The sequence below is a fragment of the Cnephaeus nilssonii genome, assembly GCF_951640355.1.
Source record: "Cnephaeus nilssonii genome assembly, chromosome: 15".
Classification (NCBI taxonomy): Eukaryota; Metazoa; Chordata; class Mammalia; order Chiroptera; family Vespertilionidae; genus Cnephaeus; species Cnephaeus nilssonii.
In genome coordinates, this window is record NC_137086.1 from 46,008,640 (window position 1) to 46,034,294 (window position 25,655).

The following is a 25,655-nucleotide window of genomic DNA, read 5'->3' on the forward strand; positions in this document are numbered from 1 at the left end:
TACTAATAAAAGCCGCCAGAAGTTCTCGAGAGTTCTCGGACCTCCTGATCCCGCTGTTGTTTCTCTTGCTTTTGTTTCTCTTATTCTTTTTATTTCTCAAATCCCACCTCCCTACCTCAGCCCGGTTCACCTGTCAGGCTGGTCCCTGACAAATAAGAAACTAGAGAAATATGCACTTTCCCTAAAAAGCCCAGGCTGGGTGAACAGGTAGGTAAGAAACGCCCAACCCCCTCCCCACCCCGCCCCACCCCCAAATTAAAAAAAAACACACCCAAAACCAAACACAAAAAACGCCTATTTTGTCCCTTAGCAGCTGCCATAGGGCCGTAGAAGGCCGCGATCTCGCATTGGTTGCTGGGAGTTGTAGTCTCTACCTGTGCCAGCAGGCATGGCGGCCTCCATGGCGTGGGGCTGTGGAGCAGCAATGGGTCTAGCCCGGAGCGTTGGAGCCGCCGGGGCGCTGCGCCCTGCGCCGACCTCCGTCGCCTGCTGTAAGTGGAGTGAGGCTTGAGAGCCGGGGCGCACAAGGAGTGCAGGGCCAGGCGGGGTTAGGCGAGACGTGAGGTCTGGGGCGACCTTGGCGGAGGGCCCTCGTAGGAATGAGCGCTGGGGGTGATTACAGGGTCCCGGGAGCTCAGGACGGGCCGGAGCCGTCGTGACCCCTGTGTGTGTTCCCGCAGGCGCCCGCGCGGGGCCGGGCCGGCAGCAGAGCACTGGACCTTCGCAGCCGGGCGCGTTCCAGCCGCCCCCCAAACCGGTGATCGTGGACAAGCGCCGCCCCCCGCGCCAGGAAACCCGGTGAGGCCCGGGCCTGGGCGCGACTCCCTCGGTGGGGTCTGCGCTCGCGCACCTGTGTTCGCCTTAGAGCTCGGCTCTCACGCGGGGCTGGAACGCCCAGGGCACGAGCTCGCGTGTCGACCCAGCTCAGGCTTGTCTGTCTCCCTCCCTTCTTCCAAGCCAGGGCTGAATTTCTCTGCAGTCTTAAATCAGAACTTCACCTAGGGATCCCCCAGGTTTGAAGCGCTTCCCACCGGCCTTGGGCATTTCTCTCTGAAGCTTGTCTTGTTTTACCCGTTTACGGTCAGGAGCCGCTCGTTCCTCGCCTGGGTAGAAGTGGGTTCGCCAGGACTCACAGTGTTTTAGCTTCTCCACTCACTGTGGTTTAGTTTCCTGGCAAATGGGTACAGTGGTAAAAATTTCTGCCTATATGGGTTTGAAATTTGCTCTTTAGAACAGTGTGTTTAAAAACCTGGTTTACTTAAAAGAATGGTGGTAGCTTTAGAGGTACATGTGAATTTCGATGACTTAGGATTTGCAGAAAATGTTTCTGTAGACCCAATTAAAAAGCCAGTTTGGGGGTAGGCTTTCTGAAGGGGCTCTAGGTTGCTGTTTTATTATCTCTGCGTGCGTGTTTGACATTTCAAATACTCCGTGGTTCTGAGTTGAAATAAAGTTGAATTTATGGAATCTAGAAATTAAGAAAAGACTTCCTTAAACAACTTTAAAAAAATGTTTTTATTGACTTCAGAGAGGGAAGGAGAGGGAAAGATGGGAACATCAGTGATGAGAGAGAATCATTGATCGGCTGTCTCCTGCAAGCCCCACACTGGGGATCAAGCCCACAACCAGGGCATGTGTCTTGACCTCCTGGTTCACAGGTTGGTGCGCAACCAATGAGCTACACAGGCTGGGCCAACTTTTTTTTTTTTTTTTTTAGGTGGAAAAGGAATATTTCCCCTAAATCGCAGCACTTAATGTAATTCAGTTAAATGAAAAGAAAACTACCTTGGAAAAATACTTAACACAATATAGTATGTTTGAGGTTGTGTATACTGTTATTTTTAAAATTATTTTAAACATATTTTTATTGATTTCAGAGAAAGGGAGAGATAGAAACATCAGTGATGAGAGAGAATCATTGATCGGCTGCCTCCTTCATGCCCCCTACTGGGGATCAAGCCTGCAACCCAGGCATGTGCCCTTGAGGAATCCTGGGACCCTTCAGTCTGCAGGCTGATGCTCTATCCACTGAGCCAAACCGGCTAGGGCTGGGTTGTGTATACTTTTAGTCCCATAAGAGTATAAAACTTAAGAGAGTAATAAGTACAATAAGTGTACAATAATGCACACAAAAGTATTTTTTTTTAAATTTCTTTATTGATTAAGGTGTCACATATTTGTCCTCATCCCCCCATTCCCATCCCACACCCCTCCCCACGGATGCCCCCACCCCCCTGTTGTCTTTAACCATTGGTTAGACTCGTATGCATGCAAAAGTATTGTTTGTAACAAACAAAAATTAAGATGCAGCCTAGATACCCATCAGTAGGGGACTATTACACAGCAGTGAAAAATGAATGAGCTAGAGCTAACATGAATGAATTCATAGAATGTGTGAAAAAAAGCAACCTGCAAAAGAACTGAGAGTACAATAACTTTTTTATATTCCCAGACATACATGCATATGCAAAGTATAAAAAATGTACAGAAGGAATTCTCCACTTTCACAGAACCATAAAACCTAGCTTTCTCAATAGCTGTACAAGCTGACATGATGTGCCTAGTGATGTGGCAAAATAAGATCACATCATCACCTCTGTAATATTTTTACCAAAAATAGTTAACCTTGGTCTAGTCATGTGGAAATAGGAAACAAATCCAGATCCCAGGGACGGTCTATAAGACAATAGGCTTTGACTCTTCTGAAAAGTCAGTGTTATAAAAACCCGAAGATGGGGAATAGTTCTAGTTTAAGAGACGGAAGAGACTAACAACCAGATACAATGTGTGCAGCTTGATTGTAGCTTAGATTGGGCAGCAAACAGCTATAAGAGACCTTTTCCAGGACAATTAGGTACATTTAAATATGACCTATATGTTATATTCGATTATTGAATTAATGCTGAAATTCTTAGGTGTCCTAAAGGAATTGTGATAAAGGTAGGAGAATGTCAGCAGACATTATTGTTAGCAGACACCTTCTAAAGTATTGAGGGATGAATGCCTCGCTGCTTGTCATTTTCAAATGGTTCAAGAACAGAATTACACCTATATAAAGCAAGTACAGCACAGTGTTGGCAGTAGGTGAAACTAGGTGAAGTATATTTGGATATCCATTATATTATTGTTTCAACTTTCGGTAGATTGGAAAATGTTCAAAGTAGGAAATTGAGAAAAGGGAAGAAATTCATTGGTATAATCACCAAATTTAGTTAAATTACATTATATTAATTTAGGGGTAGGGAGGGGTGCACAAGGGCTTCAACCATATTGTTTTTTTAATTCTTGAGATGGGTGATAGAGATATGAATTTGCATTATAATGCCATTTATACCTTTCTATAGGTTAAATATCTTATAATGAGTTTGAAATCAGTTAAAGAGACTAGAGAGATTATTTTTAAAGTCAGTTTGCCATTGATGATTTCTATGTTTATATCCTTTCCAACATAATTTATTATAACATATACAACTCAACATGAGGCCTGTGGTTATGGTCACAGGCTTTGGAGTCTGACAAGACATTTAAATCTTGACTTGATAAGTTTATAGATAATATAATATAGATAATATAATTAGAAGGTTATTCAACTTCTCCAAGCTTCATTTTCTTCATCTGTGAAAAGGAGATAAGGACACCAACCCCGCCTGATGGTTGTAAGGTTTAATTTATGCTGTAGATGTTTAATAAAACTTTCAACACAATGCCAGGTGAGTACTCAGGATTATTAGCTATTTTCATAAGCACTGACAATTTTGTAAGTAAGATTGATTTTTCTTATTTAGAAAAGGAAGAATAAAACACTTCAAAATCATAATCTTTTTTTCTTTTTTCTTTTAAGAAAGCAGCAGATTCTTTTTTAATGGTCTTTAAAGTTCGCTTTTATTTTATTTTTCCCCCTACAGGTTCTTGAGTCCTGAATTCATTCCTCCAAGACAAAGAACAAATCCTCTGAAATTTCACATAGAAAGACAAGATATGTTAGAAAGGAGGAAGGTGCTCCACATCCCAGAGTTCTATGTTGGTCAGTAAGAGCTGGATGCTTTCCTTATTAGTGGCTGGAGGGTCAGTTTTCTTGGCATAGAGAAGATTGTTTTCCATATGTCTGGGTTTGCCCAATGAGGTACTGATTTCTAACAGTATACTAAAATCTTCAGGAAGTTCTGAAGTTACTAGAAATCCTGTTGCTTATTTCTGCATCTTACATGAAAGTTCACTTCACTTGTGAATCCCTAGGAAGCATTCTTCGTGTTACTACGGCCGATCCGTATGCCAGTGGAAAAACCAGCCAGTTTCTGGGGATTTGCATCCAGAGATCAGGAAAAGGACTTGGAGCGACGTTTATCCTTAGGAATACCATTGAAGGACAAGGTAGGCTCCTTTCCATTCTTTTGATTTTCTGGAAAATGTTACCTCAGGATTCCTTTTTGTTTTCTGCATCCTGGGATAAGAAATCGGTAACTTGAAATTGCAAGGGAGCTCCGAGGGATGACAAGGACCCTGTGGCCTAAGAATGGTCTGAAGATTGAGGTTGCTGATTAAATCCAGTTGGTGCTTTGCTCTCTTTGGAAGGCTTCTTGTATCACAGGGACAACAACTGTTAGAAGTAGACTTTCCAAACTATGGCAGTATCACAGGAGGAGACAAGTGACTAAAGCAGTTGTTTTAGGAGCAAATAACCCTTGAGAACACTATAAACATAATGACATCCTTATGAGTTACTTTCTCCTAAAGTGAATGGTCCCAATTTGCTTTTATTACAACAGTCACCACAAGAATACTATCTAATAAGAGAGAAACATCCAAATTGATCGTACCTCCGCTATGCCCACAAGCCATGCCCGCCAGCCAATGAGGAGCAAGTATGCAAATTAACCCAACCAAGATGGAGACGGCCATGGAGCTGGAGTGAGCAGGAGGCTTGGGTTGCCCCTGACGATGGAGGAAGCCAAGCTTCCCACCCGCCCTGGCCGGCCCTGGCCTCCGCTCAAGGCTACAAAGTTTCAATTATAGAAGATAAATAAATCCCAGATACCTGCTTCTAGCTGGCCCTGGCCTCTGCTCAAGGAGGCGCTGAAGAAAAAAAAAGCCAAAAGGAGGGGCTGGGAGCTTGGGTCGCCGGGGGCCGAGGCCAGCCTGCAAACAGCCCTCAGCCCCTCACCCAGGCTGGCCAGGCACCCCAGTGGGGACCCCCACCCTGAAGGGGCTGTGGCCAGCCTGCAAACAGCCACCAGCCCCTCACCCAGGCTGGCCAGGCACCCCAATGGGACCCCCACCCTGATCCGGCAAACCAGCTGGCCCCCACCTGTGCACCAGGGCAAACCAGCTGGCCCCCACCCGTGCACCAGGCTTCCATCTATACTAACAAAAGGGTAATATGCTAATTAGACTGGGAGACCTTCCAGGAGACCTTCCGGACATTCTTCTGGACAAAGCCATGGTGGCGGGGCCGAGGTAGAGGTGGTTAGAGGCCAAGAGGGGACGGCAGTTGTGGGTCATCAGGCTGGTGGGGGGCGGGGCCGTTGGGGGTAAGCCTACCAGAAGGGGGGCCAGTTGGGGGCGAGCAGGCCGTCAGTGGGGGTCAGTTGGAGGTGATCAGGATAGTGTGGGGGGGGCAGTTTGGAGTGAGCAGGCCAGCAGGAGAGCAGTTGGGGGCGAGCAGGCCAGTGGGGAGGTAAGGTGGGGCCAGCAGGGGGGGCAGTTGGGGGTAAGCAGGCCGGCAGTTGGGGGTGAGTACACTGGCATGGGGGGCAGTTGGAGGTGATCAGGCTGGCGGGGGGGGGGGGGCGCGGCATTTGGGGGCGAGCATGCCTGCGGTGGGGGGCAGTTGAGGGCGAGCAGGCTGGCAGGCAGAGTGGTTAGGGGCAATCAGGCAGGCAGGCAGGCAGGTGAGCGGTTAGGAGCCAGCAGTCCCAGATTGCGAGAGGGATGTCTGACTGCCGGTTTAGGCCCGATCCCTGTAAACCGGCAGTAGGTCATCCTTCGAGGGGCCCCAGATTGGAGAGGGTGCAGGCTGGGCTGAGGGACACTACCCCTCTCCCCCTGCACGAATTTCGTGCACTGGGCCACTAGTAGTTTTATAAGAACCAGAGAACTTTTTTAAAAAGGCAATATTACATTTGCTATGCTTAATAAGGCAGAGGGACAAGTGGTGATATTTTAGAAAAATTATGAATCAAAATGGCAGAACAGTAAAGTTTTCATACTGAATGTTCTCCAGCAGCCAAGTATTGTATTCCAAAGAAATTGAACAAGGAGAGCAGTTGCTGTCTTTTATCCTCTAACGACCTGGGGTGCTGTGCATGTAAGAACTCAGTGGAATTGATTGGTTACAGAAACTGGTGCCTCCATTCAGGTCCTGTGCTTGGAGAAACCGTGTCACAGAAAGACATGAGCACAGGTGTGAGTCGGACAGAACTAGGTTTTTCTGTTTTAAAACTGAGATAACAGTTTCTACTTCTCAGGGTTGTAGTCAGTTGATTGTGATGTACATGAAGTTCTGGACACCGTCCTCAAAAGTGTTCGCTCCTTCTCGTCATTCCTTACAGTACATTGTGACTGTCAGCCACCTAGACCTTCCCCAGCAATCCTCCCTTTTTTTGTTGGTTCTTTCTAGTCCAGTGGCTTTACTTAAATCCATTTACTTAAACCAAAAATTTAATAGCTGTTTTTAATTCTCTTTCATACACCCAATCAGCAGGTTTTTATGGTTCAGTTTCCCAAAAAGTGTATCCCAATTTTGTCTACTTTTCCATCTCCCTTGCTACCACTCTCATCCTTGCCACTACTTTCTCCTGCTTGCAACTGTGTAGTGTTGCTGGTTTAATTCCTGCCTCACCAAGTTACTGTGTTCCAGACAAGTGGGCCTTTCTGGTTTTTCAAACACGGCAAATTTGTTAAGACCCGGGGCCTTTGCCTTTCCCATTCTTTCTGCCTGGAGCCTTCTTGGCCCTTCATTGTATCAGTTTAAATGCCATCCTTCAGAGAGGCTTTCCCGGGCTGTACTATTTGAAGTTGCCCCCTCCCCAGTCAGTGTCATCACCTGTGTTGTTTTCACTATATGAAATTACCTGGTTGGTTTATTGTTTGTCATCCACTAAAATGTAAGCTTTATAAGAGAAGCATCTTACTATTTGGGTTTTGCTGTAGGCACAGCTCCCAAATCAGTGCCTGAACCAGAATAGTTGTAAATATTGGAGTAAATCCTGGTATTAACCACTAGATGTTAATGTAGATCATATATTTTACTGTTTCTATTTATTTTGGGATTATTCAGGAGAGCTCAGAATAACCATTTGATGATACAGATGCTGTATATGAAGCTGTCACTTGTAGCCTCTTGGAAACACTCAAGGCTGTTCTTAGCTTGCTTCCTGTGGGAGGCTCCAGAGTGTTAAAAACCTAGGCCATCCTCAAGAGGGCATCTAAACCAGTTAGAACTTAAAAATGTACCTTTTTTTTTTTTTTTTTGCATCATTAATCCTGTTGCTTTTAATGTAGAAGATAGAACTTTATTTAAGTAATTGGGAAATAAACCACTTGATGGTGAAGCATTTACTCAAATTTTCTCCAACTAAGTTAATGCTAGTTAATGCTATCAGAATTGGAGATGTTGACTCAATATGTTTATAGAAGACATCCTTCTTTAGACTTTATCGTTCTAATTCATATTTTCTTATTTTTTAATCTATATAGATTTTACTTTATTTTTATTTCTTTCAACCATCTTCATTTTAAAGATTCAAATTTATGCCATATTTCCTACGTGCAAAACCCTGCGCGAGTTCCTTTACGAAAAAGCTTTCACTTTAGTGGGAGGCTCGTGCAGGGATCTGGACTTAGGTCGTAAGAATGTTTTCTTCTCTCCTTAGGTGTTGAGATTTGCTTTGAACTTTACAACCCTAGAATCCAGGAGATCCAAGTGGTCAAATTAGAGAAGCGGCTGGATGACAGCTTGCTGTACTTACGAGATGCCCTTCCTGAGTACAGCACTTTTGATGTTGATATGAAGCCAGTACTACAAGATTCTGGCCAAGAAGTTCCTATTAATCAGGTATGAGTTGTACATTTGGAACTGGAAGTTCAAGTATAATATGAGCCATCTTAATGAAAACTTTTCAAAGAATTTTATGACTATCAGCCTAATTTATTCCTTTTTTTTTTTTTTTTTAAATATATCCTCCTTAGCTGAAAGTAAAAATGAAGCCTAAGCCCTGGTCCAAACGCTGGGAGCGTCCAAAGTTTAATATTAAAGGAATCAGATTTGAACTTTACTTAACTGAAGAGAAAATGAAAGAAGCTCAGAAGTGGAATCGGCCGTGGATTGAGTTTGATATGATGAGGGAATATGATACTTCAAAAATTGAAGCTGCAATATGGGATGAAATTGAAGCATCAAAAAAGTCGTGATCTAAACATGTATTTAGCTCCTTGCAGAAGATATACTGACTCTCAGAGTATGTTTTTAGAGACCAGTTTAATTTCATATATAAGGACATAATCATTAAATCAACTAAGTATTCATTCTGAGTACTGTTGTAAAAAAAAAAAAATTAGCACATCAGTTTATTACTTTAAAAAGATAAATGTACATGCCAAGTGGTCTGGTGTCTATTCTGTTTCTGGAGGCAGAGCTACAATAGAGTCAAACTATTACAGAATCCCCTAATATAAGCCTGAAATCTGAATAAGGAAGTAGGTACACAGCCCTGACAATGGGATCTGCCCCATCAGGCAGGCACAGCTCACCCTACACCTCGTTAGCAGTAACAGGGCAACACACAGGTGGAATGTGGTGTCTCCTTGTTTAGAGTCATCAGAATCCTCCATTCCCACTCACCTAGTACCCAGCCCTTCATCCAGTGAAGTGAGATGGAGCCGGAGCAAAGGCCAGTGGCTGGGCAGGACAGAGTCACCTTGGGAGGCACCGGGGGCAGAGAACAGAGGGTGGGAGAGAAGGTATCTGACCCCAACTCCCTGGGTCTCCCAATCCTCTGTCCTCCCCACTCACAAGTCCCCCTGAAGCAGTGTCCTCAGCCAGCCAGGAGACCACAGCGGTAGAGGCTCCGGCCTCACAGTGATTGCCAGGTCTCCATGTCTGTTATCCTTGGAGAAGACCTAAATCTGTTTCTAAAACCTAAATCGGTCCTTGTCTCTTCCCTGCTTACAATGCTTCCAGAGCTTTCCATCCCCCTGTGGGGTGAAGTCCACTACAAGCAGACTCCAGGGCCCTGAATGAGCTGGCAGCTAAGGAATTGGAACGAGAGGGTTAGACTCACCAACTGAGCTTAAGAGAAGGAAAATTTAGAGAAAGAACCACTGAATCAAGATCCTGGCTAAAAAAGTGGAACTTGAATCAAGGAAAATTTCCGAGAAGTGCTAGCCTAGGTGTGCCCAGTGGACACCTAAGGGCCTCAGCACTGAGCAGCTTCTCCTTTCCTTAGAAAATGCTTTAAAGCCAATGAGGTGATGGGTGACAAAAAGCTTTAGAACACTGGTGATGTCCTACAGAGCAAGAAACAAATTTTACTTTTCCTACTAGACTCTGTTGAGCTGTCACATAATTGAGGGAAATTCATTTTAGCGATGTAGATAAAAACCAGAACGTATCCAGCCGCTCCCCACTCGAAAGTATTCACTATGAATATGGAGAACATGGGTGCGAACGCCAGGGATCTCAGAGGAAGAGTGGCCACTGACATGGGGAAGAGGCACAGGTGAGTGGTGCCCCAATGAAGGTAGGTTCCATTTTCTTTTTTTTCTTGGGCTCTTGGCTTAGGCTCAGGACTGGATTTGTGGTGAGGGAAGAATCCCAGTTTACTTCCCCTTTATTGAAACTAGGCAACCATAGCATGTACTTGAGAAATTGTTTCACTTGGATGTAACTGCACTTTGGAATTCAATCATAACAAAAACCTTGGAAAAAGATACAGATGGTGAATCTAGTTTTCTACTTGTCATTATGAAGCATGGAGTTTAAGAATTAATTTGTCTTCAGATGATACTAAAGAGAGTATGAAGACAGTCAAGAGGAACTTTCTAGCTTTTTTGCTTATCTCAGTGCACATGAAAAATGACATTTTTAGAGCATTTCTACCAGTAAAGAATTTAAGGAAGTGAGAATCATGTTTTAAAATAGGAGCCTTGCTATTGTGTGTGTTGTGTGTCATAACTTCCTTATTTATCTGTTGATGGACACTTGGGTTGTTTCCATGTCTTGGGGGTTGTAAATAATGCTGCTATAATCCTTTGACATGAGGGTGCAGATAATCCTTTGAGAGTGTTTTGTTTCCTCAGATATATATCCTGAAGTGGAAATGCTAGATCATATGTTAGTTCTATTTTCAGTTTTCTGAGGCATCTCCATACTGTTTTTCCATAGTGGCTGTAACAATTTGCAGTCCCACCAACAGTGCAAAAGGGTTCCCTTTTCTCTACATCTTTGCTTGCATTTGTTATGTCCTTTGGAGGATGACCATTCACATGCATAAGGTGATATTGTGGTTTTGATTTGCATTTTCCGGATGATTAGTGATGTTCAGCACATTTTCATGTACCTGTTGTCCATTCCTATATCTTATTTGGAATCTATTCATGTCCTTTGCCCATTTTTAAATTGGATTGTTATTTTGCTATTGAGTTATAGGAGTTCTTTCTATATTTTGTGGCCTAAAATATCGTCTATCTTAGAGAATGGTCCTGTGTATTCTGCTGTTGTTGGACGGAATGTTTTGTATATGTCTATTAGCTCCATATGGTCTCTAATGTTCAAACCCACTCTCATCATTCTTTGTCTGAATGACTCATCTGTTGTTGAGAGTTGGGTACTAAATTCTCAACTTTTATTATATTGCTGTTTATTTCTCCTTTTAGCTGTTTTAAATGTTAGTTGCTTTGAGTGCATAAATATTTACAATTCTATCTTCTTGATGGATGGACCCCTTTATCATTACAGAATGACCTTTGTCTCTTTATAATTTTTAAAGTTTATTTAGTCTGATATAAGTATAGCTACTCCTTTTTTGTGTGACCATTTGCTTGAAGTATCTTTTTCTGTCCCATTAGACTCAGCATATGTCTTTTTTTTTTTAAATTCTCACCTGAGGATATGTTTTTATTGATTTTGAGATAGATAGATTGTGAGAGAGAAATATCAATCGGTTGCCTTCTGTACATGCTCCGACTGGGGACTGAACCTGCAACCTAGGTATGTGCCTATACCAGGAACTGTACCCACAACCTTTTGGTGTACAGGACGATGCTCCAACCAACTGAGCCACTCAGCCAGGGCAATGTATGTCTTTTTAAATTTTATTTTTATAAAAATTTATTTCCATTTTATGAAAAGCAAGAGAACTTTCTCTGCCCAAGCTAAAAATGTAAGAACACATCCAACACATCTTTAATAAAAATGCAAAGTCAGAGGGAAGTTCCCAAATGTATATTACTTAAAGAGTAAAAAATTTTACAAATTTCATATGCAGTAAAGCAATAAATACTGTCATTTACGTAAACAACAAAGACACACACACACACACACACACACTCTCGTAAAAAGAGAAAAGGTCTGAAAGAGTAACACTGAGTAACACTGAAATGAAAACAGCAATTACCTCTGGGAACAATAATTGTGTGGGAATGCTAAATGCTTTTCAGCAATGGTTTGAATCTTTTAGATGAGACTCTATTCTTATATAATCTGTGTAACTAAAATAAACTTTAAAAAGACATTAATCCATTAAAATATATGCAGCTTCGAAGTTAGGGGTGACAGTGTCAGAGGCCAAATGCTGAAATCCTACCAAAAAAATCCATTTTTTCCTGATTATCTTTTGGGCAGCTATGCAAAATATGTATTTAGGGTTGCCACTGAGTTATTTTACAAATAGATTTAAGAAATATTATTAGTAATCTTTCACTTTGAAAAAGATTCTCAATTCTATCCCTTGCCTCAGATTTTCTTAATTATACAAATATTTTATCCAGAAAATGAATTACATGTTCTGATACTTAAAATACCTATTTCTTATCTAAATTGGCTTTTTATGATAAAAACTGTAATAAAAGAGTAGTAACTACCCAACAAGTAATGCCTTATTATACCAAAAATATACACAAAATTAAATGAAAAATGGCAACTGACACAGGACATTCAAAACATTATCTTTAAATATATGAAGCTCTCACAAATCCATAGGAAAACGACGAATGAACATGTCAAAAAGAATTATAAATGGCCAAAGAACAAGTATTCACTCTCTAATAGCCCAAACACATAATTCAAACAAGATATTTTCACCCATTAAATTTGCAGAGTTAAAAAATGATTGTTGGGGGATTCATTGGCTTCTCTTGCACTTGTATTGGTACATACACATATATATTTCTGAAGGAAAATTTGATAATCATAGTTATCAAAGCCTTAAAAAGCCGTAATCAGTTAATACTTACATAATTCATTCCAATTAAGATTTCCATTTAAACTGATTTGTACACTTTTAATTTACACTTTTGATTTACACTTTTAATCAAATATTAAAATGAAGAGAACTAAAAGGCATTTTTGTGGATCAGGACAGAAGACTCACTAAAGTCAAAGCAGCTACAAGCAAGGTCTTGCCAACTCCTCTCTTAAATTGGAAAAGCTGCCACAAGAATCAAAGGGAAATACATATGTTAAACTCTTAACTGCCCATGTGCTTTAATTTCCACAGAATCAGGAGGGCAGCCTTTCCTGAAACAGAGGGAATGAAGGGATGAAACCAGTGTTTTGTCTTCAAATCCTCGCCTCCATTACTAGGAATAAAGAAGCACCAGCTTTTTTTCGCCCCCAGCAAAGGAGCAGAGTGTGACTGCACTAAAATCTCCTTTAGTACTTTCCTATAAAGTTTACTCAAACTTGGTTAATTACTGGTTTAAGATGGTCTAGGTGATACTCTTCTATGAAGGATTCTGCTTGATTTAAAGCTCTTATTTTCACCAGAATAAGAATTATTTCTTTGACTTCATCCCTGAAAAACAAACAAAAAAAAGCATTTCCCCCTTAAAAATGCAATGTAGGAGAACACAGTGAATCATCAGTTGTTTATCTGAAACAAAAACTTTACCTTAAGCCAATATCTAAAATAGCATTATATATTCAAATGTTACTTTATCCACATACTTATAAATTCATACTATTTCGTGTATTGTATTCTGGCAAGAACGTGAATGTGAATGACTGTCAAATGCAGAAAGGCACAGAGCAGTTCTGTCATCAGAAATCTGAGTTGTGGTGTGCTGCTACCAGCGTGTATGGGCTATTATGGTGGGAGCCTCAGTGGGAGTATTTACCCCACAGGCATCACCTAATGCCACAGATCTGGGCTTTCTAGTTTTGGAGAGGTGGTTCATGAGAACACTACTGTTCTTAAGCCCCAGACATCCAATGCTATGAAATGAGATATGCAAAACAGAGACCTGGCTACTGTTGGGTAAACACCAGGCTGCAAACTGCAGACCTGTACTTAAAAAGTGTTCATACTTTAAAAATGCCCAGGAAAATTTAAAACATATTAAAAACATGCTTAATAAGAAACTTTGGATTTACTTTTTTTTCAAATTTACATTTTTAATTCTAAATTCCCCTGTGCTATAGTTTTCTGGAAGTGCTTATTTTGGAAGAGATTTACATTTAAAAATATGAACTATATAGATGCATGAGGTGTGAGTATAAAATAGTTATTCCAAAGGTTGCACATAAAAAATATCTAGTAGCCCTAACTGGTTTGGCTCAGTGAATAGAGCGTCGGCCTGCAGACTGAAAGGTCCCAGGTTCGATTCCGGTCAAGGGCATGTACCTTGGTTGCGGGCACATCCCCAGTAGGAGGTGTGCAGGAGGCAGCTAATCAATGTTTCTCTCTCATTGATGTTTCTAACTATCTCTCTCCCTTCCTCTCTGTAAAAAAAAAATCAATAAAATATATATTTTTTTAAAAATCTAGTAATTCTACAGCAATAGTCTCAACAAGTTTGTAAAAGTATAAAATCTTTCTAAAAACTGCTGAGAATATAATAGAATCCTTGAGTTATGCTTATGGAGGTACAATTAAATATGCATTACCTGAATTCACTTCTAGATAGTTTCTGTGCAGACTGCAATAAAAACTGGATGAAGTTTTCCAGCTGGGAAATAGATGTTCTCATGGCAGAATTTTCAAACCATTTTTCTGGTAAATATGCTGTTATCTGTTAAAACAAATGGTTGGTTTTAATAATGACAGTTATCATCTAAGGACTTCTGCTAACATGATGCCAGTTAATCTTCATAATGATCATGCAGGTAAATTTTGAGAATTTTTCCTTTCTTTGTCAAGGGGTTATACACATTTTAAGCAATCATACTTCAATACTAAGAGGTTAAAATAGACTACTCTTGACAAATAATTTCTAGTGGTACTTGTAATACTTTCTATACTCTGTATTCCTGAGCCATTAAATCTGTACAAAACACTATTTACAACTAAACACCAGAAATGCCTACACAAAACATTTTTAGTTTACACAGCTATAAAACACATTTGGTATTATTTCACTAAGATAGTGGGTGATCTAGTGATAGGGGTGAAGGGCACACAGTAAGAATAGGACCACAGTTGTTTAATGATTATTCACCTTACTAACTATAGGGAAGAGGTTTTCCTACAGAACCTGGGAAATTGGAGGCCGTGCTACAAGAAGAAAACAGGGCTGTGAAAGGATGAGACATCTGGGCCCGGATGGGTCCATTACTCGAAAAGAAAATACATTTTGAGAATGGATAAAGGACAGGAGACACTTTCATTTGGTTGCTATGCTTGGACCCTGACCCCCTCTGGGAATTGCCTTAGGAAGGCTGGCCATTCTAAGGTCCCAGGAACAGGTGGATCAGTTTTTAACATCACAGAAAATTAACTACCTTGTTATCGGACTTCAAGATCCTGGACCACAGACTCTGAAGCCATCCCTCCACCCTGCCTCCTTGCATGCAGCCTTTCTTCATCTATCTATATCGTATCTAATAATAGACAAATATGCAAATTGACCATACCTCCGACATGCCCACCAGCCACGCCCACCAGCCAATCAGAGCGAGTATGCAAATTAACCCAAACCAAGATGGCTACAGCCACAGAGAGCAAGGTTTCCTAGGTAACAGAGGAAGCCAAGCTTTCTGCCAGCTATTGCAGGCCTAAGCCTCCACTCAAGCTACAAAGTTTCAATTATAGAAGGTAAACAAATTCAAACAAATGGCGGCAGAATGGAGCTTGAGAGAGCAGGCCAGGGTTGCTGCCGGCAACAGGGGAAGCAAAGCTTTCCCACACCCTGGCCGGGCCCACCCGCTTAAGGCAACAAAGTTTCAATTATAACCCCAACACAAATGGCTGCGGGCCTCGGAGGGAGCCCCAGGCTTGGCTCTGCTCCAGGCTACAAAGTTTCAATTGTAGAAGGAAAATAAATTCCAGATACCAGGGCCTCTGCTGGGGTTGCCAGGGGGTGTGGCCCGCCTGCAAACCACCACAGGCCCCTCGCTCAGGCCACCCCACACCCCAAGGGAACCCCCACCTGATCCAGGATGCCCTTCAGGGCAAACCAGCTGGCCCCCACCCCTGTACCAGGCCTCTATCCTATCTAATAAAAGAGTACTATGCAGATTGATCATCACTGCAACACACAATATAGCTGCCCCCATGTGGTCTAAGGTCCTGCCCCCATGTGGACACAAGATGGCCACCACAAGATGGCCAGCAGGAGAGGGCAGTTGGGAGGCACCCGGCCTGCAAGGGAGGGCAGTTGAGAAGGACCAGGCCTGCAAGGGAGGGCAGTTGGAGGTGATCAACCCTGCAGGAGAGGGCAGTTAGGGGTAACCAGGCCGGCAGAGGGAAGTTGGGGGCAAACAGGCTGGCAGCAGAGTGGTTAGGGGGTGATCAGGCTGGCAGGCAGAAGCGGTTAGGGGCAATCAGGAAGGCAGGCAGGCAAGCAGTTGGGAGCCAGCAGTCCTGGATTGTGAGAGGGATGTCCGACTGCCCGTTTAGGCCCGATCCTAGGGATCGGGCCTAAACGGGCAGTCGGACATCCCTTGAGGGGTCCCAGATTGGAGAGGGTACAGGCTGGGCTGAGGGACAACCCCCCTCCGTGCACGAATTTCGTGCACTGGGCCTCTAGTATATATATAAAACCCTAATATGCAAATAGACCAAACAGCAGAACAACCGTTCGCTATGATGTGGGGTGTGCACGGAACATGGTGGACATTGGCCGCAGTGGGATGGTGGAGCAGGTGAGCAGGGGTGCCAGACCAAGGTGGGGTGCCGGTCGCTGTCATTAGGGTGACCCTCTGGTGGTTACTGAAAATTCTTTGCTCCCATGCACCACAGTCCTGCTGCTGGCGCTTGCACCTGCTGTCAGCGCCAGCCCCACTCGCACCCGCTGCCAGCACTGACCCTGCTCGCACCTGCAGCCAGTGTTGGAGCTGCCGCTTGCACCCGCTGCTGGTGCCCAGCACCGGCCTGATCGCTCAACACTGTCATCAGGTGCGAGCGGCAGCTGTCAGCCCCGATTGCCCCTGATGGCTTCTCCACCTCCCCCTGCTCCTGAGGGGCAATTGGGGCAGCAGCCGCAGCTCACACTCACTGACAGCACCAGCCCTGCTCACACCCGCTGCTGGTGCCAGCCCCACTGGCTCCGTGCCGTCAGTGGGTGTGAGTGGGGCCGGCACTGTCAGTGCATGGGAGAGGTGGCGGTGGTAGCGGGGCTGCTGGCAGACGGGACTGGGGGTCATGGCAGGAGGGGCTAGGCAGGGGTGCGGAGGATAAGCTGAGACCCGCCCCTGTGCCCACTGCAGCCTCGCGGTCCACAATTCCCTTCAAGGTGCATGAATTCGTGCATGGGGCCCCTAGTCCCTATATAATCAGCCAGCTAGTAGGAGGTGTTAGTGCAGATTTTTGTGGATGACCTGCAGCTCTCCCATTCTGCCAGCATCCTATGTAACAAAAGGCTAATATGCAAATTGTCCCCAACTGGGAGTTCGACCAGTTCAACTTGGAGTTCAATTAGGGGGTGGGGCCGGCCAGCCAACTTCCCATTGCCCCTCCCCCCTGCCAGCCAGGCCCCATCGCCCGACTGGGGCAGGCTGGCCTGACTCCACTGGTGCACAAATTCGTGCACCAGGCCTCGAGTTACTGAATAAAAGCTCATATATGATTCAAACCTGTCCCTCTTAATTAGCTTAAGTAGTGATAAGCAGCCTGGACCTATTTGTTGTCTGGTTTCATTAGCGTATGATCTACATAAACAAATTAAGAGTTAAGGAATCAAGTAGGTAATTCTAAGATACACAGGAAAAAAGTATGGTTTTGATTTTCTTCTAATTTAATACATTGCTTTAAATCTCTATGGAAGCATAAAAAGTCCATGTAAGTGCATTCAATTTTTCTTTTGGAAAAAAAGGTAAAAGTAATATGACTTGGGGAAAAGTTTTGGTAAAAACAAAAATGTTAACAAAATAAAATAAAAACTTCACAGCAGAGGAAGAATAAAAAGGAAAGAAAAGGGGAGAAAGGAAAAACCTGAGGTCATACTATTCAAAGAAATTCTTAGACAATCAAATAGGTTATGGTCCAGTTGATAACATCAAGATCACTACTTATATAAAGTCAAAGGGAGAAGGGACATGCACCCTATATTATTAAATGTTATATGAAGTGCTTTCTAAAATAAATCTGATTGGTTACCACTGAAAACACAGGTGAGAAAAAAGATGTATCCAACTCCTTAATCACTTTTTGCAATTATCCATAAAAAATGCAGATGCTCTGCTTAGCCTAAAGGCAGAAAGCCCTATAAGTTTTGTTATGCTAACTGCATCTCTTTTTTAAAGTTCTGAAACCAGCCTTTACTGGTTTATATTATTTGCATCAGGCTTTCCCTTTGTTTTGTATTACAAGTCTCAATAAGAGTCTCATGGAACCATGTAGCTTTTTCATAAATGATCCAAGGAAATAAAACCACAAGATCTTGGCTTGGTTTTCTAGCCACAAGCTGTGGAAGGAATGTCATATGTCTTCTCTACTGCATGGCACACTCCTGTGGTCAAAGGAGACTATACGGAACCTGACACACACCGCATGGATGATGATTTAAATTTTTGGTATATAATGTAGTTTAAAACTACATGAAAAAGAAACCATACCCAGAAAAATTATGGTTGGCTAGGATCTGCAACCTAATGTTTATATATATATATATTTAAAATGTAAAGCTTAAAGTAATTTTTCTCATATTCTTAAAAGTTCTTCAACAATGTGATTTTTATCTTATGGATAGACAATAATGATTTTGGACATTTAGGTTGTTTTTAATTAACTTCTGTTAAAAATAATGGTATACTAATATTATATCTCTTATACTTCAAATCTGTATGTACACCTCTGATTTTTAACTTAGCAATGTTACTTCTAGGAATTTATCCTAAGTCAAAGGGTATGAACTTTAAAGGTTTTGTATCAATCATGCCAAAACAGTTTCCAGAGTCGTATCCCTCCTTCCACAGTGCAGAGATTGTTCTCCAGAACTGCCGTGCCACACGTCAGGTGGATCTGGAATGGTAAGGGGCTGTTGCCTCCCAGTGCTTATGACAGCACTGGGAATTAAATGAAAATAACAGCAGTAAGTTTGCCAACATAACAGGTAAAATAATAACCTCATTGTACTATTTGCATTTCTCTATTAGTAATCTTTCCGACATGTTTAGAGGTTATTTTGTATATTATTTTTTTGTGAATTGCCTGTTGAATGTCTTTTGGCCATTTTTAATGGGAATGTTTGAATTGTTTACTGATTTGTAAAGAGCTTTTTTGTACGTGGATATTAATCCCTGTTATATACAGGGGTGGGCAAAAGTAGATTTACAGTTGTAAATAAAAAAGTTTATTCTTATTTTATAATTTATTAATTACTGTATTATTAGTTACTAGAGGCCCAGTGTATGGATTTGTGCACCAGTGGGGTCCCTCGGCCTGGCCTGTGGGGATTGGGCCGAAACCAGCAGTCCCGACATTCCCCAAGGGGTCCCTGATTGCAAGAGGGTGCAAGCCAGGCCGAAGGACCCCACCAGTACATGAATCTGTGCACCAGGCCAGTTTCGGCCTGATCCCCACAGGCCAGGCCGAGGGATCCCACCAGTGCACGAATCCTGCACCGGGCCTCTAGTATGCATGTAAGATCTTTGGTTAATCTCTTCTCACCCTCTCCCTCCCCCTCCCCATCCCCTCTGAGATTCATCAGTCTATTCCATGTTTTCATGCCTGTGCATTGAGCATCTGCCCCCTGGTGGTCAGTGTGCATCATAGCTACCAGTCAAACGGTCGCTTAGGCTTTTATATATATAGACTAGAGGCCCAATGCAAGAAATTCATGCAAGGGTAGGCCTTCGCAGCCCCCTCCCCCCCCACACACACCTGCCTTGGCCTGGCACTGCCCATGTGCACTGCCAGCCACACCCCCCCAGTTTCCTGGTTCTGCAGAACCCCCCAATCGATCGCCCTGCAGAGGGTGGCCTGGGCCTCCCTTTTCGGGGCAATTGCGGAGCCTCCCCCTCAGCGATCACCCTCGGCCAGTGGCCTGGGCCTCCCTCTGTGGGGCGATCAATTGCAGAGCACCCCCATCTATCGCCCCACAGAAGGAGGCCTGGGCCTTTCTCTTTGGGGCGATCAATCGTACCCCACAGAAGGAGGCCACGCCCACCCACCACAGTCCGCCAGTCGGTGGCCTGGGCCTCACTCTGCGGGGTGATCATGGGGCGATGGCTGGGCCCCTGACCAACTGCATCACACCCGCCTTGGCTGGTCTGGCACCAGTGGGTGTCATAGTGTGGTCGTCCTACTGTTCAGCCATTCGGTTGATTTGCATATTATGCTTTTATTATTATAGATTATTATTAAGCTACTTTTGCCCACCCCTGACAACTTTTATTTCTGTTTTTCAATTTACTTTCATTTTAACTTTTTATTGTAGAAAATTTCAAACATAAACAACAGGAGAACGAATAAGTATAATTGGCTCAATGAACCCATCTTCCAGTTTTAACAGTGATGAAAAATCTTGATACCTTTTTGGTTAATATTTTTTGAGCCACTGAAGTTTTATGTCTTTATCAAATCTATCACTTTTTTCCCTAATTTCTTCTGCTTTTATGCTCAGAAAGGACTCCCTTATCATCAAGTCATTTATCTTTTTAGTACAATACTTTATTTCATTTTTAACACTTAATTTTTTATTTCACTTGAAATTTATGTAGGTATTTAGTGGGAAGTAAGGATCTAACATTCTTTTTGTAAACAATTAACCAGTATGCTCATTTTTAAATACTGAGGAGTCTCTCTGGGTTTCTAGTCTGTTAGATAGACTTGTTTATTATGTGAACATCACAATTTTAATTATTTTGCAACAAGATAGATTTTAAAAATTGAAGTAAAAAATGATGATAAAATTAGAATCATATCATATGTAACTCACCTGGTTGCACTTTTTAATGATATCTGGCCCAGGCACGGCATTAAGAAGAGCTATGATAAGGTAACGATTTAGTAGCTTCCCCAGTCCTAGCTCTTTCAAGGTGTCATCTGGGAGGAGTCCAGTCCAAAAAAGAATATTGCGGAAGAGCTAAAATAAAATAACATGTCAAGTGACTATGTACCTTTTCTCCAAAGGAAAACTAGAATAGTCTCCAACAAACATAATAAGTTGGTCAAACTTTTAATCTTTCACTACAAATAGTTAATTGGAACTGTCAATTTTAGAATCAATAAAAAATGTCTAAATAAATACCTGATACATATACATTCCAACCTTGACATATTTGCTCATCCTATTTTCATTTTTTAGGACAACCACCCAAAATCCATCTCAAATAAATTTGCTGGGAGCCTTTACAAATCAACAACCTTCCTCCTCAATCCATACTCTCCCAGAGTCTGGAGCCACTATATGTAAGACCGCAGGCCCCCAGGATTCATAAAGGACTGCCTTTAAGCCAGTGCCACTGCTACCAATGTAGACCTTGAGAAATCAATCAAAACCGAGAGCCTCATTGCGTGTATATATAAGATAAATAATAACCTGTAAATTTGGAGATAAGTTGGATAAAATACTCAAAAGAAATTCTAATACAATTAATATGGGTTGCCTTTCCCTCCTCTAAATCCAGATCTATGAATTTTAGTGCTTTCCACTTTCTTTCCAATACTGTATTTATTACTCTAAGTGCTAAACTACATGAAACTGTACTAATATACAATGCTTTTTTATACATTGTCCTTGTGATATTGCTCCCTCTTCCTGGAAAGCCTTTTTCCTGACTCAACCACATGACAAACATGAATTCACCCTACTGAATCTATTCTTGCTGAGGTCACCTATGATCTCCTAATAGTCAACTCTGATAAACATTTTCAGGCTTTCTCCTAATTCTTTTCACTGGCATTTAACACTGTCTTAATTCTCGATAACTCCTTGCTTAGTTTCCCTGATCCCAGAACTCTTTTGTGACCATTCTAAGTTTCATAGTTCATTCTAAGGCTTCTTAGAAGACTCTACTTTCTCTGCCCACCTGTTATGTCAGTGTTTCTGAAGGTCTGCCCTGGGCCTTCTTTTCATGCTTCATCCAATCTCCTCAGAGATTGTATTCATGACTATGGCTCCAAATACATGTGGTTGACCTGCAAATCTCTAGCTCAGATTTGTCCCTTATGATTCAGACTCACATATCGAATAGCCTCTTAGACCTCTATCAGGAATCTTCAGTTTACTATGTCTAAAACAGATCTTATCTTCCCTCCCAAACCTGTTCTTCCTGTATCCCCTCCAATGGCCCCAAAGAATGTCATAAATTACGAGGCTGCTGAAGTCAGAACCTTGGCTAGCACTATACATCCTTCACATGTTATTAATTAGTCATCAAGTCCTTTCAGTGATTCAGCCTACATATCTTTTGAACCCATCTTCTCTTTACCATCCCTATTGCCACTGATTAATCTTTTAGTCCAGGGGTTAGCCAACTATGGTTTGTGGGTTAAATCCAACTTACTGTCTGTTTTTGTAGAGTTGGTGAACTAAGAATGGTTTTTATATTTTGACGTGATTGAAAAAAGTAGAAGAAAATTTTGTGCCATGTGAAAATTATATATTTAAATTTCAGTGTCCATAAGTGAAGTTTTATTGAAATACAGCCATGCTCATTTTACATTACTGTTGACTGTTTTTACACTATAGCAGCAAAGCTGAATAGTTCAACAGGGACTATGTGGCCAAGAATAGTCTGGTCCTTTACAGAGTTTATTGTTATAGTAATGGAATACATAGTAAACTGGAGATAAAAGAAAATTCTTTTTTATTTTTGCAGTTCTCTGCTTACCTTTAGAGCTGACCAGAATTGTCTTTCTTGGAACTTTGAATGTGGTGATGTTTTGTTTTCTACAGCACTAATGTGAAATGAAAGACAAAGGAGAAAATACAAACAATTGTTAATCTTTCAGAACCAGAGTTTAAAAAACTGAGTGTTTTGTATTTTTTTAACCAAGCAAACTAAGCTTTAATGGAATATAAATGGAGGTGTTCTGATAATATAAAAATTACAAATGCATGCACACTTTGACCTAACAAACCTATTTTTGAGGATGGCTTCTATAGATATACTTACACATGTACAGAATATCTGTAACATTATTCACAACACTGTTGGTAATAGTTTGCCACTTATATGCCCATCACTTATAGTACATCTATATGATAGCATATTTAATGCAGCTTAAAAAAAGAAGTGAGGAAACTAATGATGACAAACTACTTATATGAAGATTTCAAAGATGAACTAAGTCCAAAAAACAATGTACAACTGTTTACAATATACTTTCTTTGCTCTAGAAAGGGGGAGGAAATAAGATTACAATATATAAGTATTTAATTCTAACTGCAAAAAGAAATTGGAAAGGTAAAAAAATTACTGATTATTATTATTGCATGCATTCATGTACACAATGGAGAAAGGTAAAAAATTGGGTGGATGGAGGTCAGGAGTGGGATGGAGTAAGACTCTTCATTTTAAATATAAATAACATTTAACTCTTCAATCCTGTGAGTACTTGATGGGTAGCTTAGATCATGATCCATAACTATAACTGATGTCTTCTTCGCAAATGTATGAACATGTATCAAATACGATTTCTTTCATAATTTAAGTAAATACAGAATTCACAGATAAAGTTTCTGGCCCCTCAGTGATGTTCCGGGCCTTCTGCTGTGCTTTCTCTGTGCCAGGCATTGTTCGGCACACTCTTCATCTTCACACTGTCCTTTAAGGTGGGCATTAATCGAATGTCCCATTTTACATTCGAGGACAGAGAAAGGCCCAAGGTCATTATCTAGTAACTAGAGGCCCGATGCATGAAATTCGTGAAAGAGTAGGCCTTCCTTCCCCCGACTGCCGGCACCGACTTCCCTCTAGTACCCGGACCTGGGCTGGCTTCCTTCCTGCCGCCCGCAGGCACCCGGGACATGGGCTTCCCTCCAGCCCTGGCTTGTCCGGAAGGACGTCCGGAATGACATCCGGAAAGATGTCCGGTCTAATTAGCATATTACCCTTTTAATATTATAGAAAGTTGGTGAATCTGGGCTCTTAATTACTCTGCTATGCCACCTATCATGTTCTTAAGAATAACATTAAAAACAAACAAACCACCCTATCTCCAAGTATCAAGCATTGTACATGGTATATAGAAGGTAACTGAGAAATATTGAAATCTCAATTTGCATCTAAATAGGTATATGTATACTTTGAAAATACTTAGTATAGTTTCTTTTGTATTACATTCTTAAATCTGTATTACATGGTTATTTTATACAATCTAGACATTAATAGCTCTTACCTCTTTGGATACAGAGGAATATAAACATCATCTTCTATTGCTTTCTTCATTCTTGAAACAATGGATATAAGTAAGTCCTATTATTTGAAAATTTAAAAGCATCAGTGATAGTCAGGGGTTGAAATATATTTACCAAAAGAAGTAATTTATTTTGTACACACACAGAATTAGGTGTTAAAATATCAATTAGGTACAAGAGAACTTAGTTCATCCATGTTATTGCATGTCACTGTAGTTGGTACATTTTCACTGCTGTATAGTGTTCTGTTGCATGAATGCTACTGATAAAGACATTTAGATGGTTTCCAGTTGGGGCTATTATGAATAATGTTGCTATGAAAGTTTTTGCTCATGTATATAGGAAGTAGTAGTGGTATCCCATTTATAGTCCCACTGGCTGTGTATGAGAAAACCTGTTTACTTATACCCTCATCAGAATGCGGTTGTTGTTTCTTTATTTTTATTTTTAAATATATTTTATTGATTTTTTTACAGAGTGGAAGGGTGAGGGATAGAGAGTTAGAAACATCGATGAGAGAGAAACATCAATCAGCTGTCTCCTGCATACTCCCTACTGGGTATGTGCCCGCAACCAAGGTAAATACATGCCCTTGACCAGAATCGAACCTGGGACACTTGAGTCCGCAGGCCGACGGTCTATCCACTGAGCCAAACTGGTTAGGGCCGGTTGTTTTTTTAAATCCTCACCTGAGGATATTTTTTCCCTTGATTTTCAGACAGAGTGGAAGGGAGGATGAAAGAGGGGGGAAGAGAGATACACATACATAAATTGATTGCCTCCCAAATGCTCCCCAACCTGGGCGGAGGATTGAACCTGCAACTCAGGTATGTGCCCTGGACTAGGAATCAAACCCACAACCCTTTGGTGTGCGGGCTGATGCTTTAACCACTGAACCACACTGGCCAGAGCCCTAGTTTCTATAAATCAGAACTAAGTATATTTTTTCCCAAATAGTTTTCTGATAATTACTTCTTGTGCTTCTTCTGTAAACAAAGATTTATAATAAATTATATTGATTTATAAATAAATTTCTAACTCTAGAAATTATTACCTGTTTGCCTTTACTAACTTCATTCTCACAAGTGGAATGTTCTTCAAGAATCATCCTGCAGTGAACTATTAAACTTGTTGTCTGTGAGGTTGACAAAGGATCCCATATGAATTCTACAAAGTCTGAAACAAAAATTTCAGTGGTGCACAATTATTTACTCAATTGCTTTGCTTGTTACATGTAAACAACCGAAGCTTTTTAGCAAAGATTACTGCCTCTTGTGGTTTAAAATCTACACCAATCATTACCATTACATATTTGCATACATCCTCAATTTCCTTGTCCTTTTGGGCTTTGCTGAATTTGTCTGGCTAAACCACCCCTTGTTAAATCCACCTTGTCACTGAGTCTGTTCTTGTAATCATGCAATTAAAAAGTGGCTGGAAAAAACTACACTTTAAATTCACCACCGTGAAACTCAAGTGAACCCTGAGCTACACTGGCCAGGGCAGTACTGAGGAGAAACATAAGGGGACAAGTTAAGGAAGAGAAAAAAATACATGTAGTAGGGATAGAAGTGTGCCACTAATAAATGACCTAGGAGTTATAAAAGCAATACTAATGTCACAAATGCTAAAGGCCAAAGATTATTATCAACAGTTTGATAGCAAATCAATTGCACCAACAAGCATTTTTTAACCAG

The 25,655-nt window shown here is 41.6% G+C and overlaps 2 protein-coding genes across 3 annotated transcripts in view; one reads left to right on the forward strand and one right to left on the reverse strand.

Annotated features, from left to right (window-relative positions):
• Positions 1-374: 374 nt before the first annotated feature.
• MRPL19 (mitochondrial ribosomal protein L19) lies at positions 375-8,523 on the forward strand. The gene is made up of 6 exons (XM_079792632.1): positions 375-491; positions 681-798; positions 3,906-4,024; positions 4,237-4,371; positions 7,872-8,053; positions 8,188-8,523. Exons 1-6 carry the CDS (start codon positions 389-391, stop codon positions 8,407-8,409), a joined length of 879 nt encoding a protein of 292 aa, XP_079648758.1. The 5' UTR covers positions 375-388; the 3' UTR covers positions 8,410-8,523.
• Positions 8,524-8,666: 143 nt separating this feature from the next.
• GCFC2 (GC-rich sequence DNA-binding factor 2) overlaps positions 8,667-25,655 on the reverse strand; it is a 39,652-nt gene continuing 22,663 nt past the window's right edge. For both annotated transcript variants that reach the window (XM_079792627.1, XM_079792628.1), the window contains exons 12-17: positions 25,013-25,134; positions 23,940-24,016; positions 22,430-22,496; positions 20,533-20,679; positions 14,102-14,226; positions 8,667-13,010 (exon numbers count right to left, since the gene is read on the reverse strand). In XM_079792627.1, the coding sequence (XP_079648753.1) occupies positions 12,893-13,010; positions 14,102-14,226; positions 20,533-20,679; positions 22,430-22,496; positions 23,940-24,016; positions 25,013-25,134 (656 nt within the window). In that variant the 3' untranslated portion in view covers positions 8,667-12,892. The remainder of the gene's footprint in view (positions 13,011-14,101; positions 14,227-20,532; positions 20,680-22,429; positions 22,497-23,939; positions 24,017-25,012; positions 25,135-25,655) is intronic.